Genomic DNA, 21,867 nt, shown 5'->3' with positions numbered 1-21,867 from the left:
ATACCTCCAGAAGATCTTTTATTATGGAAGATTGTTTTAGCAATTCTGGGTTTCTTGTTATTCCATATGAAGTTGGGAATTTTTCTTTCAAGGTCTGTAAAGATTTGTGTGGGTAATTTGATGGGAATTACATTAAATCTGTAGATTGAATTTGGTAAGAGGACCATTTTTACTATGTTTATCCTGCCAAGCCATGAGCATGGGAGATCTTTCCATCTTCTGATATCTTCTATTTCTTTCTTTAGAGACTTGAAATTTTTTCATACAAGTCTTTGACTTGCTTGGTTAGGGTCACACCAAGGTACTTTATGTCCTTTTTGACTATTGTGAAGGGTGTTGTTTCTTTCTCAGCACTTTTGTCATTTGTATACAAAAGGGCTACTGATTTTTTGAGTTGATTTTGTATCCAGCCACATTGCTGAAAGTATTTGTCAGCTTTAGGGGTTCCCTGGTAGAATTTTGGGGGTCACTCAGGTATACTCTCATATCATCTACAAATAGTGATACTTTGACTTCTTCTTTTCCCATTTGTATCCCCTTAATCTTCTTTAATTGTCTTATTACTCTAGCAAGGACTTCGAGAACTATGTTGAAGAGATATGGAGAGAGGGGGCAGCCTTGCCTTGTCCCTGAATTCAGTGGGATTGTTTTAAGTTTCTCTCCATTCAGTTTGATGTTGGCTATATGTTTTCTGTATATTGCCTTTACTATGTTTAGGTATATGCCCTGTATCCCTGATCTCTCCAATACTTTAAAAATGAATGGATGCTGGATTTTTTCAAATGCTTTTTCAGCATCTAAGGAGATTATCATGTGTTTATTTTTCTTTCAGTTTGTTAATATGGTGGATCATATCGATAGATTTTTGCATATTGAACCACCCCTGAATACCTGGCCTGAAGCCTGCTTGGTTGTAGTGGATGATATCTTTGATGTATTTTTGTATTGGGTTTGCAAAGTATTTTGTTGAGTATTTTTGCATCAATGCTCATAAGAGTTATTGGCCTGAAATTGTCTTTATGCTGGGGTATCCAGGGCTGCTTGCTCCTGAATAACTGGGTTCTGGAGATGCCATATTGTTTGTCTTTTGTTGGTTGAGCTTTTACACTGGCCTCTACCCATTGGTATATCTTAGGTGTTGGGTGTTATTTTCTGGTACTTCCTGGAATCCTGTGGTGGGTCGAATCCCCTTGGCAGAAAGATTTTTCCCAAAGGAGCTCTCCTCCGTTTTTTAGGTATGGTCAATGAATGGCAGGTATTTTTCAAGAATTGCCACAGCTCATCTCAGGCATACAGACCTGAGTAGTAATTGTTGCCTTTGATAGTAAAGGGGGCTATCCTCTCACCCAGAGAAGTTCTGGAGACAGCTGCCCTGCTGCTGGGTTTCTTGCTGTAAATTTAGTGAGCTGCTGCTGTAACCTGGGTGCCTTCTGGTTTGGTCAGTTTAGTTAGGGAAAACTGGTTGTCCTTTGGAGCAGTATCTGGGGGTTGATCTCAGGGAACCCAGGCTTCTGTAGGTTTGAGTTTGGAGCTCTATACCACAGTAGCCAAGTGGTAATCAGTGGCAGGTGAGCACCACTTTCATGTATACAGCAGGAGGCTAGAGTATGGATCCTGTGGATAACCAGAAAGTTTTCTGGAGCTAGGTGTCCTGAGGTAGGGCCAGATATTTTCCCCACCTTAGGGTTTTCTCCCAATAGGAAGACTCAATCTGTGGTGTTTGACGTGGTGTGTAGAATGCATAGGCACTTGCCAATGATGGCTCCAAGCTGGTGACTGGGAAAGAAGCTGAGAACTTTTCCAAAAATGTTCCTGTGTATGGTGGATGTAGTGTGTGTGTGGAGAGTTGGCTGAGTTCTCTAAGCTGGGACCTGCTCTTTCCCTGCCTGTGGGGTTTTCTCCAGACAGGGAAACCCAGCCTCTAGTGTCCGGGGGCACACAATTCTGTGATGGAGAGTAGGGCATATAAGCCTAGCAGCTGGAGGCACACTCAGGCCTGGCGGCTGTGCACCCACCGGTCTGCAGAACCTTTCCAGGGATAAAATGGGTGACCTGAGGTCAGTCCTGCTTTCTTCCCTGTTTTTTTTTCCTAGACTGGGGCTCCCAGTCTATGGTGCCCTGGAGAACATAATTTAGTCTGGAAAGTTTATCAGGACAGAAAGGTGTATCCTGGGACCCGGGATATCTTCCGGGTTCTTGCTGAGTGACCTGAGAGTGGACCTGACTGACTCCCACACCGTGGAGTTTCCTCTCACCTGGGTAACAGGATCTCTGTTGTTTTAGGGCCCAGAGTTCAGTCTTTTAGTTGCTTTACCAACATTGCTGTCCTACTCCTCAGACCCAATGTCCTTCTGGCACCACCATCTTGGATTCCTCCCTTCCTCATCCCTTTCAATTAATTTTGGTTGAAAGTCTATTTTATTAGATATTAGAATAGCTACTCCTGCTTGCTTCTTGGGTCCATTTGCCTGAAAACCTTATTCCTGCTGCAACATCCCAGGAACTTTCCCAGAGATTAGCTGGGTGCTCTGAGGTTGGACCCGATTGTTTACCTCATCATTGGTTTTCTTCTTACATTTGAAACACAGTCAGTTGGGACCCACAGATCCAACTATTGGACGCCATGCAGTCTCTGCTACCCAGCTTATCAGACACAGTATGCAATCAGCCCAACCATCTGGGATCTATTTTTTTTACAGTTTTTTTTCTTTATTTTTTTTATCAGTTACATTTTATTAACTCTGTATCTCAGCCGTGTCCCGATCCCTCATTCCCTCCCAGTCTCTCCCTCCCTCCCTCATCTCCACCGTGCCGCTTTCCAAGTTCACTGATAGGGGGGACCTCCTCCCCATTCATCTGATCCTGTTTTATCAGGTATCTTCAGGACTGGCTACAAATCCCTCCTCTGTGGCCTAACAGGACTGCTCCTCCCTTCGGGGGTGGGGAGACCAAAGAGAAAAAAGATAATCAATTGAGCGGACATGGGGTAAGATGATCAATCCTCATTTAGAAAGACAGATGGGATGTGCATTGAACGTATGACAGGAGTCTACTGAGCACATCTGAAAGACTCTAACTAGCAGTGTTTTCAAAGCAAAGACTCATGACCAAACCTTTGGCAGAGTACAGGGAATCATAAGAAAGAAGGGGAGTTAGTCTGATGGGGAAAGGATAGGAGCTCCACAAGGACCAAATATATCTGGGATCTATTTTTAATTTTTACTGAATATGAGTATTTTGATTGTATGCATGAATATGCACCTCTTGCGTGCCTAATCCTCACAGTAGTCTGAGGATGTCTTCAGAACTCATGAACTTATAGCAATTGATAGTAGTGGGTCCCAGGTAATCACTGACAATTGAGCCCAATTATTTGAAAGAGCAGCAAGAACTCCTCACTGCTGAGCCATCTGTCCTGTTTTATGTTGCTTATTTATGATCAGCATTTACATTTACATGTTAATATTTTCATCTTTCTATTTTTAGGTGTTTAAACATGCATTCCCTTTTAGTAAGATATCATTGAAGTTACAGTTTAAGCTGGGGCAGTGCAATTTCTGGAGAATAAATATACAACAGGAGTGAATGTATAATTCCTTGTAGAAGCTTCAGTAAAGACCTCTGAGTTCTTTCAATATTTTGTGTTTGTTTGATTGACTTTTAGAGGAGGCTCTGTCTTACTCTATAGGTCTGGCTGTCCTAGAACTTTTTGAATAGATAATGCTGACATCCAGTTCAATAAGATACAGCTGCGTCTGCCTCCTGAGTGATGGAATTGAAGGCATGACAGAATACACCCAGCTTGTCCACCATTTTTTGTAGTTAATAACTGTTAATAAATTTCTCTGATCTGTACTTAGTATTGATCATCTGTTAATTTCTCTCTCTCTGTGTCTCTGTCTCTATGTCTGTGTCTCTCTATTTCAAACCCTTCTCTCTGTTTGTCTTTGTCCACATTAATTGCCATGTCTATTCCAAAGCTATATCCTCTTCAAAAAGTTCATATATGATACAGTTAAAACTTGTTATTCCGTTTTCTTCTAAAATGACTTAGTGATAACATTAATACTTCTTTTTTAATAGAAAGTTTTAATCTTTATTTTTAATCTATAGACTACATTATTTAGTAAGGAGGATATACAAAACAATGATCAAAGAATAATCGTGTGTTCTATTCCTTTTCTTTTGTCTGGTCACTCAGAAATATGGTGCTATTGGCTATGATTGTTGTTGCTTGCCACTCACATTATTTTTATCCATGTATTCACTGTAGTCCACTTTCCCTTCCACAAATATATGAGTCCCCCTCTTCACATACTGATATGCCACATCCCTGAGCCCTGGTCAAAACATAATATTCAGTACCATGTTGTCTTTTGACTGATGTTACCCATCTGTTCAGTGTCCCCTGATCAACACATCTCATTTGTTGCTATATAAAATATCATGACTGTGTTTTGTCCTTCCACCTTTCTCATGACAGGGTCCTGACCTACTCACCCAAGTAACTGAAAATGATTCATAGATTGCTCAAGTACCCAACTAATGGCTACTTTATATTCATGTCTTACAAACTGATGAAACACAGGTTTTTGAAGCACGCCTTTGTTTTTTGTTTGTTTGTTTTTGTTTTTTTTTTCAATCTAACCTTTAGGCTTTTTCATCTCCCCTACTTCACATCACGCACAGCACCCAACTGTATAACATTCGCACTTCTGTGTCAGAAAATAAATGGAAGAAGCAGTAGAATTATATGATTATATTGACAATGACGTATAAATCATATCATTGCCACTGTTTCTGTTGTACAAATGTATGGCATATTTTAGAATTCAGTGACCTTCAATGATGTGCATGTGAAATTCAGCCAAGAAGAGTGGGCCTTGCTGGAACCTTCCCAGAAGCAACTCTACAAAGATGTGATGCTAGAGACCTGTGAAAACCTCACTGCTATAGGTAAGACTGCAATTTTTCTTTCACTTTTAAAATAGAGACAACTCTTACTTTGTTATTGATCCTCTTCTGTAATTCCAATTGAGAATGAGGAGGAATGTGGTAAATAAATCAGGCATGATTCTAAGGGTCACAGAAGATAATGATTTAAGTTTTGCCTTAATAATAACATGTTATTTCCAATAATATATATTTTCTCGTACTATATTTTAGGCTACAATTGGAATGACCATAATATTGAAGAACATTTTCAAAGTTCTACAAGTAATAAAAGGTAACATTATGTGCACACTGATACAGATATGAATCTTAAATTTTAATGTGTCCTGGAAGTTTGGGGTTTTTTGTTTGTTTGTTTATTGGCTGCTTTTTATTTTCTGTTTTTGAAATAGATTTTTTCTGGGTATCTGTGACTTTCTTAGACTTGCTTGTTAGACCAGCCTGACCTCAAAATAACAAGCAAGATATGCCTGCTTCTGCCTCCACAAGTGCTGGGATTGAAGGCATGTACCAGCACACATGGCTGTGTCCTGGAAGTTTTAAAGAAAAGCAACAGTGTAAAAACAGCACTGCTTTACGTGTACTGATGATCATTAAAATCTCATAATTCCATGTACTTCAATGTCAGGTATCTGATTTGTGTTTACAAGGCACTCCCCTAAGATAGAAGAAAATATAATAATATTGTAACAAAAATATCATTTGAATCATATGGACATTACAGCTACTGACTTGAACTGCCAATCTGTTTAGTCTCATTCTATCTACTCAGATATTGTAAGAGGTATGCACACTGAATTGGTGATCAGTATGTGTCCAAAACCTTTTAATAAGCAAAAATTTCATAGTAGAACCAGTGTTACTCATTTTCGTGCAGTAACTTTGTAAAGTTTAGTGAAAGGAGCAGCTTATGAGAATCAAGAATATTGTTGTGGAGAAACCTTAATCCCTATATGACATATCTATGATGAACAAAAAACAAACTGTGTTAATTCAATGTGGGAATCTTTATTATTTTTGTAAATTAAACTGGTATATCATATGTCAAAATGATTCTAAGACACATGATCATAGGGATATTGAAAGAAGCAGTGTCCCTGTCTTTCTCCAAGAACAATTGATTTGGTAGTATTCCCCACTGTGAGTAAATTTTCTGAATGTGATAAATGGTTACTGTTAATTGGCTTTGCAACTTCACTGAGAATTTATCAGCAAACTCATATTGCTGAAAATACCTATGAATACTAGGAATTTGGAACTTCTGCTTTTCCTGGCTCACTTTGTAAATGAAGTATCATTCATACAGTACAAAAATTTGTGAATGGGATTGCTGTGGTAAAACTCTGAATTCTTAAATACTCTTCATATATAGGAGAAAACCTCTTACAGAAAAATGATGATATAAAAGTGATCCACATAACAAATTCTCTTACCATCACAGGGATCTTCAAAAATACCCATAATGAAGAGGAATACTGTGAATGTAAATAATGTGATAAAACTTTTAAATTTGATTCTTCTTTACCATTAGACCAAATTATGAAATTAATTCATATAGATAAATATATTTTTTAGTGTAATGAAATGACGGTTGTAAATCTTTCACATGTGCCAATTTTCTTTGCAGGCATGAAAGAAGTCATACTAGAGAGAAACCCTTTAAATGCACTCTATGTGGGAAAACCTTCCCCTATATCACTGTTCTTATATGGCATAAAAGAACACACACTGGAGAGAAGCCTTACAAAGCCTTTGTAAAAAGTGGTAAAGCCTTTGCAAAAAATAGTCATCTCATGAGCCATAAAAGAACACACACTGGAGAGAAACCTTATGAATGTAATGAGTGTGGCAAAGCCTTTGCAGAAAACAGTCATCTCATAAGCCATAAAAGAACACACACTGGAGAGAAACCTTATGAATGTAACCAGTGTGGTAAAGCCTTTGCACAAAACAGTCATCTCATAAGCCATAAAAGAACACACACTGGAGAGAAACCTTATGAATGTAATGAGTGTGGTAAAGCCTTTGCAAAAAACAGTCATCTTATGAGCCATAAAAGAACACACACTGGAGAGAAACCTTATGAATGTAATGAGTGTGGCAAAGCCTTTGCAGAAAACAGTCATCTCATAAGACATAAAAGAACACATACTGGAGAGAAACCTTATGAATGTAATGAGTGTGGTAAAGCCTTTGCAGAAAACAGTACTCTCTTAAGCCATAAAAGAACACACACTGGAGAGAAACCTTATGAATGTAATGAGTGTGGCAAAGCCTTTGCAGAAAACAGTACTCTCTTAAGCCATAAAAGAACACACACTGGAGAGAAACCTTATGAATGTAACCAGTGTGGGAAAGCCTTTGCAGAAAACAGTCATCTCATAAGACATAAAAGAACACATACTGGAAAGAAACCTTATGAATATACCCACCCTGATAAAGCCTTTGCACAGCAGAGTAGTCTCCAAAAACAGGAAAAGACACACAGTGGAGAGAAGCCTTGTGAGGGTAATTAGTGTGATAAAGCCTTTGCATGTAACAATCATCTCCTAAGACAACAGCACATTCTGGAGGGAAACCATATGAATATAACTATGTGGCAAAGCCTTTGCACATAACATCTCCTAATACATAAAAGAACACATACTGGAAAGATGTCTGACAGTAACCAATGTGAAAAAACTTTTGGACTTCAGAATCATCTTCACACTCATGAAAGAAATCCTAATGGACAGAAAGCCTGTGAGTGCTTTAAACATGGTGAAACCATTCCACATTTGTATAATCTTCATCATCATGAAAGGATTCATAATAGAGGAAAAACTTATGAATGTGTTAAAATGGTGAGGCCTTGCATAAATCTAGAATCATCATCATCATAAAAGTATCCTTACTGGAGAGGAATTCTGTGAGTATAAGCAATTTGGAAAGGCCTTTGTGTACTTTGGTCCACTGAGATGCAACGGAACTGTAAAACTAGCTCAATGGAAATGACCTCCCTTTTCTGAAGGGAACATGCAACAGTATTATATATTAAGGGGCAATAGGAACGGAGAGTAGTCATGGGGCAGAGAAGGGAGGGGGATTACTATTGGAATTTAAAGTAAATAAACTTATTTTTAAAAAGAATACAATGAATGGTGAATATCAATTACATGCAACAGTATTATATAATAAGGTATTTACGGAAGACTTATTGATAATCCTGATTCTCAACATTTACTGTTTTCAATTGCCTCAGTTTACAGAAGAAACTTTTAGTCCAGTGGATGAATATGTAGGGAATGGTGAATTAACACCAGCCAGGAAGTTCTCTGAGAGTATCACAACAGTGGTAGCCTGTAGAAGTTTCTTTGTGTACACATACCTATTGTTCCAGGGGTTCTATTGAAAACCATCACAACCCAGACTGAAGTTTGAGATGTGAGGGAGGAGGCTTTCTCTTCTATGTATGACCCTGCTGCTGGCCTAGTTGTATAACCATGGCAAGGATGAGTTTTCTCTGCCTGACATCATCTGGAGAGTGTCTTTACACATAGATGCCATCAATCAAGTTTGATACATGGCCTTTGACACAGATCCCTGATAACTCTCCCCTCCCTTCAAATATAGGATAATTAGGTTCCATGTTCTTGTTCACATGATAGGAATGTGCTTTTTAATGCAAATCAAGCATCCTTGAAGTGCCCAGTTTTAAACAATTATCTACACCTATCCTTAGAGCATCCCAGTCACTCCTCAAGGGGTACATACCCTCTGTTTTCTGGAATTAAAGTTTAACTTACTTTCTGAGGTGGTTCCCAGAGTGTTCTGATCACTGTTATGCTTGTGGGTCTTCCAAGCTTTATACCTCATCTTCTGGCCCCTCCTTCCTTTCTGGGCTGGTGAGAAACAGTCTCCAGGCAGCAAGAAAACCATGTTCTCGGAAATGCTTGTGATAAAATGTTTTACATTTCATAGCATTTCAAATTTCATGTGTTTCTGGATATGAGATGGTAAATAAAACAGTGTCTTTGGGATGGGACTCTTTGAAATGAATTATACCTAGTGTTGATTTCACTAAAAGCTTGCAGGTATGAAATCTTCTGAGTTGAGCACAGTGGCCTATGGAGGAGAAATAAGAGCAGAAAATTTATTTTCCTGTTTTTAATAGCTGAGTAGTGTTCTGATAATGTATGGGTAGATGGCAGAGGAGGGGAACTTCTCTTTTCAGTGGACTAAGGAAAAAGGATTGGGGGAAAGAGGGAAGGAGGGTGGGACCAGTAGGAGTTGAGGGAGTAGCCTTTAATAGGGAGATATAATGAATAAATTGTGAAAAAATAACGATTAATAAAATAAAAATGAAGTAGAAAAACAAAACTTATAAGCAAAACTTCGAGTCCAGTCTGGGTACCCTCCCTCCATCAAAGAAATGAAAGAAGATATAAAGAAAGAAAAAAAATTAGAAAGATATAAAGAAAGAAAAAATATTTTCTTGTATCTGTTGAGACTTTCTTCCTTGTGAGCTCATTTTTTAATCATTGCCTAATGGAGAACATGCTGCTCTCTCTGAAGTTTATATTTCCATAAACATAGGTTTCATACCTGGAACAAATGGCAGAGGTTCATATTTAACATATCAAAACAGACATAGCTGCTAATTTTCTCCCAGCAATCCCTAAGTCCTTCCATGTTATATGGTTCTCCAGGCTGGCATAGTGCACCCAATACCCTGAATTCTTCCCAGGGCCTGAGCTAAACTCATTTCCCCCTTCCCCATATGTAGGCAAACTATTTTGGCTTCCTGGTCCTGTTGATAGCCATGCAAGAGTAACAGCAAAACATCTGTAGCACTCGTGGAATGTGGCTCCCCCGTTAGCATAGTCATGATGAGTTTGTCTTGGAGAAGCATAACCCCAAGAACTGCTTATACTGAGGACTTTGTGCTGTTGTGGAACATAGCTCTATTTGATGCCATTATGATGCCCATATTCCTCATTTGGTGTCTGTTGTTATGCCCCCATTTTCATTTCTTATGTTGCTGATTTGCGTATTTTCTCTCTGGCTTTTAGTTAGTTTGGCTAAGGGTTTGTCTACCTTGTTGATTTTCTCAAAGAATCAGCTCTTGGTCCCATTGATTGTTTGAATTGTTTTCTTTGTTTCTAATTCATTGATTTCTTAGTTTGAATATTTCCAATCATCTACTCCACTTGGGTGTGTCTGCTTAAGTTGAAGTCACACCATAATTCTTCCAGACATTTAAAAGGAGCTACAATAATCCTTCCTAAACTATCAAGAAAAGAGAAGATAAGAAAAAAGGAAAAGAAACAGAAGGAACCCTTTGAAACTCTTTCTAGAAATCCAGCATTGCTGTCATAAGCAATCTAGTAAAACACAAAAAAACAACAACAAAAGAAAACTACAGGCCAAAACTGTTGATAAAAATAGACTTTCAACCAAAGTTAAACAAAAAAGATAAGGAGGGGGTGCTGGAGAGATGTCTCAGAGGTTAAGAACTGACTGACTGCTCTTGGAAAGGTCCTGAGTTCAATTCCCAGCAACCATATTTTGGCTCACAACCATCTATAATGAGATCTGGTGTTCTCTTCTGGTGTGCAGGTGTACATACTGGCAGAATAATGTACACATAATAAATAAATAAATAAATAAATAAATAAATAAATAAATCTTTAAAAAGAAATTAAAAAAAAAAGATAAGGAGGGACAATTCATTCTCATCAAAGGAAAATTCCACCAGGAGGACATCACAGTCCTGAATATCTATGCCCCAAATATAAGAGCACCTGCTTTTGTAAATAAAAACATGATTAAATCTTAAATCACACATCCCAACACCTTAATAGTGGGAGACTTCAACACTCCACTCTCATCAAGGGACAGATCATCTACACAAAAGCTAAATAGGGAGAAATGACACTTACAGAGCAAATTTACTGAAGCAAATAGACCTAATGTCTACAGAACTTTTCAACCAAACACAATGGAGTATGCCTTATTTTCAGTACCTCATGGAAATTTCTCAAAAATTGACCACATAGTCAGACACAAAGCAAGTCTCAACACATGCAAGAAAATAAAAATAATTTCTTGTATCCTTTCAGACCACCATAGCCTAAAACTTGACCTCAACAACAACAGAAACTACAAAAGCATACAAACATATGGTAACTAAACAACTCTCTACTCAGTGACAGCTTTCTCAGGAAAGAAACAAAAAACGAAATTGGAGACTTCCTAAAATTCAATGAAAATGAAGGCACAACATACCAAAAGTTATGGGAAATGATGAAAGTGCTCCTAAGAGGAAAGTTCATAGCACTAAGTTTCTTCAAAAAGAAGTTCTAGACAAGCAATTTAATGGCAAACCTAAAATCCCTAGTATAAAAAGAAGTAGACACACACAAGAAGAGAAGATGATTGGAAATATTCAAACTCAGAGCTGAAATCAATGAATTAGAAACAAAGAAAACAATTCAAAGAATCAATGTGACCAAAAGCTGGTTCTTTGACAAAATCAACAATATAGACAAACCCTTAGTAAATCTAACTAAAAGGCTAATAGAAACTATCCAAATCAGCAAAATCAGAAATCAAAATGGGGGCATAACAAGAGACACTGAGGAAATCCAAACAATCATTGGGTCATAGTACAAAAGCCTACATGCCACAAAATTTGAAAATCTAAATGAAATGGACAATTTTCTTGATAGATTCCATCTACTAAAATTAAATCAAGATCAGGCAGAAAGATTGAATAGTCCTATATCCCCCAAGGAAATAGAAGCAGTCACCACAAGTCTCTCTTCCAAAAAAAAATGCCCAGGCCACATGGTTTCAGCACAGAATTCTACCAGACCTTCAAAGAAGTGCTAACTCCAATTCAACTTAAATTATTCCACAAAATAGAAACAGAAGGAACATTACCAAATTCATTCTAGATAGCCACAGTCACCTTGAAACCTAAACTACACAAAGACCCAACCAAAAAAGAGAAATTCAGTCCTATTGCTCTTATGAGAATTGGTGGAAAAATATTCAATAAAATATTGGCAAACCTAATTCAAGAATATATAAAAGATATCATCCACCATGACCAAGTAGGCTTCATCTCATGCATGCAGGGGTGGTTCAGTAAATGGAAATCCATCATTTAAACAAACTGAAGGAGGAAAACCACATGATCATCTCCTTAGACATTTGACAAAATCCAACATCCATTCATGTTTAAAGTCTTGGAGAGATCAGATATACAAGGCACATAGCTAAACATAGTGAAGAAAATACACAGCAAGTCTATAGCTAACATCAAACTAAATGGAAAAAAAAACTTACATCAATCCCACTGAAATCAGGGACAAGGCAAGGCTGCCCAAGTACTGGAAGTCTTCGCTAGAGCAATAAGACAACTAAAGGAGATCAAGGGGATACAATTTGGAATGGAAGAAATCAAAGTATCACTATTTGCAGAAGATATGATAGTCTACATGAATGACACCAAAAATTCATCCAGAGAACACCTTCAGCTGATAAACACCTTCAGCCTTGCCAGGCCACAGAGGAGGACAATGAAGTCAGTTTAGATGAGAACAGATAAGCTAGGGTCAGATGAAAGGGGAAGAGGACCTCCCTTATCTCTGGACTTGGAGAGGGGCATAGGAGGAGATGAGGAGGAGTAGGTGGAATTGGGAGGGGAGGAAAGAGGGGGCTACAGCTGGGATACAAAGTGAATAAGCTCTAATTAGTATAAAAAATAAAAACTTAATTTAAAAAATTGAACAGCAAAAAGTTTAAAGAAAAAAGTTGCACTTAGCACTTTTGGAACTGAATACAGCTGGCAGCCTTCAACAAAGATAGTGGTAAAACCATGGCTCCACCTTCTTTATCCATGAACCAACATGGTGGCTAGCCATGTGTTGCTGCATACTGTGGCCGCCAATGCAAAACAGCCATTAGGTGTCACTGATGGTGTTACTACAGCCTACAGTATAGCACTGTGGAGCATTTACAGTTCCCCATAACTAAAATTTCTAAAATTGTAATCAAATATGTTTTAGAACCAACTGCATAAAAGAACAGTACTTTAACTATTCTGGCCATACCAAACCTGTCAGCCAGAAAGAAACGGCATTAATCCATTCACTCAGGAGCTGGTGGTAGGTATATAATGGTTAACAATTACCTGAATACAACCCTGTATAACCCTATGGTAACATGGAGCTGCAGTTTTATTCTCCTGTTAAAGAGCACAAGCAGACATTTTGCATCGAATAATCTCCAGCCTTTTAAGTGAAAAACAACATATTTTACAGTTCTTTCTCAAATCATATTCGCAGGAACGCAAAACCAAAGCAAATACAGTTCATATGTCCTCTGGCTTTCTATACATACTCTGATCTTCCATAAAATTCTATATAACTTCCGGTTACTTTGGACAAGCTATTCCTTTCTCTTTTTTTCTTTTTTTCTTTTCTTTTCTCTTCTTTTCTTTTCTTTTCTTTTCTTTTCTTTTCTTTTCTTTTCTTTTCTTTCCCTTTCCTTTCCTTCCCTTTCTTTTCTTTATTGTCACAGTCTCTTGCCTTCTCTCTTGCTTTTCAGACAACATAAAAACCTTCATCAAAATCCTCTCAACATTTCTTTACTAAGCCATGGGTTTTTTACCATCTTGAGATGATACATTGTAAAAACTGCACTTTTCTTAATTGCTTCAAACAATATGGCTTAGTTTCATTTGGTAAAATGAATAAAATAAATACCAAGGTCTCTTGACCTTCCCAAAGGGTCAAGAAACTGTTCTATGTTCTTTGTTAGATAGCCCAAGGTCATTATTTTAAATGCCTGATAAACTTTAAAATGTGTCATAGTCTTAAACATTTAAACATTCTCCAAAACTTGTTTTTGCTATATGAAAATAAATTACTCTTTTTATGAGTAAAACCACAAAGCATAACCATAGTTTTGAAAGTCAGAATCAAATTTTAAAACCAAATTTTACCAGTGCGAACAATCCAATCTCTAAATTCAATACCAATTTAGAATGAGTCTTGTTTTCTTAGTCTAAAAGGAAACAGGATAAACAAAATTCATTTTGACTAAGAGGTTCTGTAACCACTCTTTTCCTTTGTTCTACCCCACGTGGCAATTTCAAAATGGTGGAGTCACATCACAATGCATGAAAAGCCACATGGTTGCTATTTAAAAACATCTGTGCTTCTGTAGATCTAATAAACACATATGCACACATATATGTTCTAAACAAGAGTTTGAATTTAATCTTTAGACATATTCAATAACTGTTAAGCTATAAACAAAGACATACAGAGCATATTAACCATTTAAGATCAGTCAAAAATATGAAGTGGCAATATATACATTTAAACTGAGAAAACTTCTCTTACTCCATCCAGCTGTAATTGCCCTATCAGTCTGAGAAAGCTCTCACAGCCCACCCTGCTCTTGGGTGTCCTCTATCTGTCCCGCCCCGAGGCATTCTCCTACCAAAGACCAAAGGCTTCCCAGCTTATAGTGCTAGGAGCATGGGGCAAGCAAAGTCACCATAGTGCATAGCTGTTTGGTCACCTGCCTACTGAGACCATCATAAACAAACAAACAAACCCATAAAAGAAGACAAGAAAATAATGTACCAATACAATGTGTACAAAAAGAAAGGGAGAGGAAAGAAAACCCAAAGGGGTAGTGGACCATTTCTCAATGGCTCTCTTCCCTGTTCCATTAGAAGGTGGCCTTCCCCCAAATTGAGCTACATACAATTATACTAGCCTGAAATGGCAGCCCGTTATTATACCAGACCAGTTGATCTGAAATCTCAATTCCCTCAGCCCACTCCTGCCATGGGGCATTGCTGCTGCTGACCCCACCATGATGAAAATGCACTCAACAATCATAGCTCCTAGCTGGGCAGGAGCAGTCCTGACAATTTCATTCCCAGACCCACCCTTGCATTCTCTCCCTCTGGCTGCCAGAATTCCTGATTCTGCCACAGCAGGATGTGGGGAAGGTGAACAGCATGAGGGTGGAAGGGCTGAAAGGAACAAGGAGGGATTACAGCAAGTCTGTCTCATAGCATCATCACAGTCCCATACTCCAATATAAACAAACATTCATAAACACAAGGAACAAAATAGACAGACAAATGCATGCATATTTGCTGCTACACTACTGAAAACAAAACCAGAATCAAGTGTTTGGTTTTTGTTCATGGTTGGAAAGGCAAAAGCAGAAACAGGTTCTTCCTCTGGGAAAGGCACATCTGTGCCAAAGAAGTTTCTAAACACAAGGACTAAAATAGGACAGGTGCAGACTGAGTGGCCGTGTAGCCAGATCATAAGGTAAGCTCAGATCCATGGAACTTTAGATCACTGCTCTGGTTTCCCTGCCACAAAAGCTCCAGAGCAGTGTGTGATTCTGAATCACCTCCCAACCTCAGGATTCTACCCAAGTGCCCACCAAAAAAAAGAAAAAAGAAAAAAGAAAAGAAAAAGAAAACAAACAAACAAACAACAACAACAACAACAACAAAACAACGAATCCAGGGGTAATCCCCTGACTTTGGCAGCTGTGATTACCCCGAAGTCTTCCTCTGATCACATCCTGCTGCCATCACCAATATGAACACCTGAGGATTTTTTAGAATAGAGGACAGAAAGTAATCACACACATGTACACTTAGATACTTACGAGCCGCAATAAGACCATCTAGGTCAGGGTCCTGGAGTCTGGGGGATCCTGATGAGCCCCGCAAATGTTCTTCTCAGTTCATGAGACCCCAAAAGGTCACCAGGAATGGACTCCACTGAAAACATATGAGGGCTTATTTAATACAAGCTCGAGTCTGGGTCACAACAACCTCCTTGGTGAAGAGGAGGAGTATGACAGGGTGGTCTAGGGCAACAAGGTTTTTAAAGGGAAAAGCCATAGGCAGTGAGTTACATGCCTTGGAGTTACATGACTGTGTAAGGGAAATTTACTTTTGAAATGATTGTTTTACTTTACATGCTAAGACACTAAATGGTTCTGGTCTGAAAATCTGGTCTGGTAACCTAGCAACTATATCTCTACTGGGCAAGAAAAGAATGTGGTAGGGCTAGTTCACCCCTGAAGGTGGCTGGACATGTATACACCTGTCTGGTCTTTCTTCAGTCTTATGCTTTAAACTTTAAACCAAAGCCCCTCCCCAAAAAATTAAAAAATAAAACCTAAATTTTGATTCTTTGGTCTCTCACTGTGTAGTAATTCCTTTGTCTCAGAAATGTAAAAACTATGAAGCCCACTGGAATTTGCTTCACCCATGTGATGTAAATATGTAAATATGTATATTGATGTGTTTGCATGAACTAGGTCAGTCTGTTTTTTTGGTATATTTTACATGAGTGTATGTCAATTATCTGGCTATAAGGAGTTCCTTTTTCATCGTCCATGGAATATGTGCAAATATATACAGATTTATATATCTGATCATTTGTCTACATGTATGTATGAGAGAACAGGCCACAACAGCTGGTCAGGGAAGATGTTTTCTTAAAGGGAAGCGTGAACTTGCTACAGTTCCTGCAGAGGACATGCTAGCTGAAATCAGCATCATCATCATAAGTAAGCTTGTAGGAATTTGTTAGTAAAATTTCTTGTTTCACCCACTTTTTTCAGTGAGTGTGTGTGCCTGTGACCTCTATCTTTTCTATCCATTTCTCTTTAGATCATGGAGGGTTAATGGGACCCTAAAACTCTACCAGACCTCTGAGCCTGCCTCAGAGACAGGAAAGATGATTGCCACTGAGCCCATAGTGGCCTGAAGAGTATCTCGGGGTAAACAAGCCTGGAATTCTCTGTCAGTCTAATTAAGACCACCTGTTGTTAAGCAATAAAAACATTAGGGAAAGAGTGACTTTGTTGTCAGAGTGACCAGAAAGCCTTAAGTGGCTCAATTGGTAAAGCACTAGGCTCCAAGTAAGGAGACTGGGGATTAACACCTAAATAAAACTGCTTTTGACTTCATCAAGATGCCCAAATCAAGTTTAGATATACAGAAAGAGACAAATATCAGTCCCTGACCCTGAATTCACATGCTTCAGTCTTTCCAAGCTGGGTATTCAGTTCTGGATATTAACAATTATCAATTATTTTGAGGCTAAAATTTCATCGTGAAATTTCTTTCTTCCCTTTTCTTTCTCCAGGCCTTCCCACACACTGCCCCATGCTCACCTTCAAATTCATGGCTTCTTTCTTCATTGTTACTTCATGTGTTATATATACATGTATTTTGAAATATAAACTGCTTGTTTTTTGAAGTATATGCAAATTTATTGTCTTTAATCAGTGCTTTCAGTTCCAAAATCATGTAAGATAATTACAGACATATATACATAAACTGTGACAGAACCCTTTTCCATTTTAACTCATATTTTTAATTATAAGATGAAAATGTTTTACTGTCTTGACCACACTAAATTACTTACAAATGATGTAAGATTGTGAAGCTTCTCTTGCTGATGAGTGAGGCTTACCTGCCATGGTAGACTCTCACCCTTGTTTGTGTCTTCTTTAGATCCCGTTTCAGTTTTGCTCAACAGCATTTTCTGGAGGGCATGGGCCACTGCCTACACTACATTTCATATGGAATAGCTGGGCTCAGACTTGGTCATTCCATCATTTTCTTCTGATTTAATCTGTATTGAAATGTTTGCTGTGTATGGTTTATGATTTCTACATAGCAAAGCAGGTGAGTAATCAAAGTTGTCAATCCAGAATTTATGGAAGAATCTCCTGGGTACTGCGGGGATATAGGTGCCTCGAGAAAATGCTTTAAGCGAGGGATGGTTCTTTTCTTTTAACATGAGAAGATTCCTCTGAAAAAGTTTATAATATCATTCTTATTTGATACAGACTCTAAATATAATGTGTTGCTTGGCCATCTTCCACACCTTCCTTCTGGTTGAAAATATTTTATTTGCCATAAGGAAAACACATCAATTATTTATATCACTATAGACTACCTGTATATTTGCCTGTATATTTTGGTTCACGTTCAGCAAATCAACACCAACTAGTACCCAAGTATCAATTAGCTGAGATTTTTTTCCGAAAACAGACACACACATAGATTGATCTTTCTTCCTTCTTTCTTCCTCCTCCACCTCTTCCTTTTTTTCTTGGCCCATGTATATATGCCTTCATGTCAGCAGAGGAAGCCTTATGCACAGAGCTTACCACTGAGCACAGAGCACCTTACCTACTAAGCCTCCAGCACACCAAGCATTATTTAGTGTCCTGCCTGCTCACACACCGCTGGCCAGCAGAGGGCGCCAGAACACCCTAAACAAGGTCATGATGCCCAACCTGAGCTCAGGCGGGTTGGACCAATCCCCCCAGGATGCAGGCAGCAGTGTGGGAGTGCAGGATTGTGCATCTCTCTTTACTCACCCCCCCCCGTCTGCGGTTCTGCCCCACGCACGAGGCGTTAGGGGACTCTGGCAGACGGACTGACAGATGTCGGTGGACAGGGGAGGGATTGCTTGCAGTCAAATATCTGAGTCCCCCACCCCGTCTCCCTCATGAATCCTGTCCCTTGTGCTGCCTATAAAGCCCCTGCGGGCTAGTCCCTAAATCACGTTCCGGGGTCCCTCAGCTTTGCTCATGGGTGGCATGGCAAAAAGCCTGGAAGTAGGCTGGGGAAGCCTCTTCACGCTACTGCAGGCCTCAGTGGCATACAGCCAACACAGCCTTTCCCCTGGTCCCTGTGTTGATAAATCTAAGGTCTTGCCAGACAAGCTTGCAATAGCCTTTAATCCAGGCACATGGGATGCAGACACAGGATGATCCTTGTGATTTCAATGTAAGCCTGGTTGGCAAAGACAGTCCAGGACAGTCAGGCCTACACAGAGAAACCCAGTCTTAAAAATCAAATCAGAAAATAAGAATAAAACAGAACATTTGCGCTGGGTTTGGTGGCACAGGCCTTTATTCCCAGCAGTCTAGCAGGCAGAAGCAGGCCAATCTCAGTGAGTTCAATATCAGCCTGGTCTACAAATTTAGTCCAAGTTAGCCAGGGCTAAAACAGAGAAACTCTGTCTCAAAATACCAAATCATTCATGTATATAAATTCATGCATATAAATTTTAATATATATTTAAATACATCTTTAATATATTTATTAAATATAAAGTTATTGAATGTATTAATATGAGTTAATGTTTGATAAATATATAATGTAGTTAATATATTATATATTTAATATATATCAATACATATTTTGTTTTAATCATATATATAAAATCTGAGCCAGGCATGGTGGCACATGTCTGTAATGCCAGCTCTCTGGGAGGCACAACTATGCTGATCTGCATGAGTTCAATGTCACCCTGGTCTACAAATCAAGTCTAGGACATGCAAGGGAACAGAGTCTAATAAAACAGGGTCCTTCACACCCACATATCTAGAGTTGTCTGAAATAACAGAGTGTGACTTAAACTATGTTATAAGAAAGTCTTGCCAGGCATGGTGGCACACATCCTTAGTCTCAGCACTTGAGAGGCTGAAGAAGGTGGGTCTCTGTGAGTTCAAGGTTAAACTGATTTACAGAGAGAGTCCTGGGCAGGCAACAATGCACAGAGACACCATGTCTCAAAAAAAGCACATTAAGTTAAATGAAATGAAATTAAAAGAAAATATCAAATCCTGGCATATTGGCACATGCCTTTAATACCAGTACTCTGGCTGGCAAAGGGGGTGGATCTATGTGAATTTAAGGCCTGCTTGGTCTAGAAAGCATGTCCAGATCAGTCAAAGCCATACAGAAAAAAATTGTGTCTCAAAAAACTGCTTCCTGAGATGTAAACAAAAAAGGTTAATTTCTTTACTCATTTCTGAGGGCTCAGGTTGGAGCTGAGGACAGAGATCTACTTGAGTGGGAAAACGACCTCAGGCATGTTTCTTTCTTTCTTTGTTTCTTTGTGTGTTTTTATTTTTAAATTATTCACATGGCCCAGGGTCATGTCCACTTTGGATTTTCCCAGGTGTCCCTGCTCTGTCTATACTCTTCCTCAGATCTGAAATAACTTACTCCTCCCCCATACCTAGTACCCATCAGGTTCATTTCTTTTATATTTCTTTTTTATTCACTGAACACTTCTAGTCTCTCACTCAAGGGGGAAGAAACTTTTCATTTTCCTGTAGAGACATTGAACCCTCCTAAGCTGACCAGGCTGGAAACCCAGTCCCCAGCAAGCAGCCGGAAAGAAGAAATGTTAATATTTACAAGAAATTGTGAACATCATGATTTATTGTACATAAAAACATTTTCTGGTCCTGGAATTACCATGATTAGATGAATTTTTAATGTTGTGACAGTTCAGGCAGACTGTTGGGTGAACGTTTTGAAAGGCAAATGTTGTTATAAACAAAAATGAAAATTCCAACCATTCTATTTTACCAATAAAGATTCAGGAGCCAGATGCTGCAGAGAAAAGATTCTAGCTCAGAGATGCAGATAAAGCACCCATCTGGCCTTCCTTATCAGCTTCAGTCCAAATGGAGAAAAAAAAAATGTTCACTAGCTCAACTCATGCCCAGGAGAAAAAAAGCCAAAAATCTTAAGGCCAAAGGCTTCCTAGAAATCCCAGGGTGCTAAGGAGCTGAAGCTTAAGCTAAAGCTAAAGCAAAAGTCTGAGATAAGCCTTTCCACACTGTCTTAAATACCCCTCAACTCAAAGTCCCTCCTGCTCTTTAATGTCTGTAAGCATGTTTCTGGCTTCAATTCTTGACCTAGGGCTAACTTTAGTAAATCTTGTGTCCAGAAAGTTCTTGGATTAAAGGTGTCTGCTAGAGCTGGTTGAACCATACCATAATCACCTGTTTACAATAAACAAAAATTTCTTGGATTGTAGGTGTGTGATAGGGCTCAATCACACTGATCAATAAACAGTGTTTTACCATTCACAATTTTGGGGTTCATAATGGGATCAAATACCCTGCAACATTTCTCCTTTTGGCTAAATTAAAGACTTCTCCCTCTAACATCAATAAACTATCTACTATCAGGTATAAATGACATTCACAATGTCTAGTCTGTATGTAATTAGCAAACTTGAAAAAAGTATTCTACTCTCTATCTTGATGAATCAAAAATTCTGTACCAATTTTAGTAGGTTTATCCTCTTTTATATGTCTATATGAGTGAGTATATACAGTGTGCATCTTTCTGCTTCTGAGATAGCTCACTCGGGATGATCCTTTCCAGGTCCCACCATTTACCTGCAAATTTCATGATTTCCTTGTTTTTTTTTTTTTTTATTGCTGAGTAATATTCCATTGTGTAGATATACCACAATTTGTGCATCCATTCCTCCACTGAGGGGCATCTGGGCTGTTTCCAGCTTCTGGCTATTACAAATAAGGCTGCTACAAACATGGTTGAGTAAATGTCCTTATTGTGTACTTGAGCCCCTTTTGGGTATATGTCTAGGAGTGGTATAGGTGGATCTTGAGGAAGTGCTATTCCTAGTTGTGTGAGAAAGCGCCAGATTGCTTTCTAGAGTGGTTGTACAAGTTAAACTCTGTACACCTAAAGAAACTAATCAAGAGGGAGGACTCTTGCTAAAATGCTCAATTCCTATCCAGAAAGGCAAAGAGGCTGGACATCAGAAGAAGGAGAAAAGAGGGATCAATTCAGGAGTCTGACACAGAGGACCTCTGAAAGGCTCTGCCCTGCAGAATATCAATACAGATCCTGAGACTTATGGGCAACCTTTGGGCAGAGTGCAGGGAATCTTATCAAAGAAACAGGAAACAGTAAGATCTGGAGAGGATAGGAACGCCACAAGGAGAGCAACAGAACCAAAAAATCTGAGCACAGGGGTCTTTCCTGAGATTGTTAATCCAACCAAGGACTCTGCATGGTGATAA

The 21,867-nt window shown here is 38.7% G+C and overlaps 1 protein-coding gene across 1 annotated transcript; it reads left to right on the top strand.

Moving 5' to 3' along the window:
* Positions 1-4,835: 4,835 nt before the first annotated feature.
* Positions 4,836-7,355, top strand: LOC132650494 (zinc finger protein 431-like; the record flags this gene model as incomplete). Its single annotated transcript, XM_060375824.1, has 3 exons — positions 4,836-4,956; positions 5,167-5,204; positions 6,777-7,355. Coding segments are annotated over 3 exons (738 nt in total), but the record flags the coding sequence as incomplete, so codon positions are not given.
* Positions 7,356-21,867: the final 14,512 nt, after the last annotated feature.

Source organism: Meriones unguiculatus, assembly GCF_030254825.1.
Source record: "Meriones unguiculatus strain TT.TT164.6M chromosome 13 unlocalized genomic scaffold, Bangor_MerUng_6.1 Chr13, whole genome shotgun sequence".
Taxonomy (NCBI): Eukaryota; Metazoa; Chordata; class Mammalia; order Rodentia; family Muridae; genus Meriones; species Meriones unguiculatus.
This window is presented reverse-complemented; position numbering and strand designations above follow the sequence as displayed.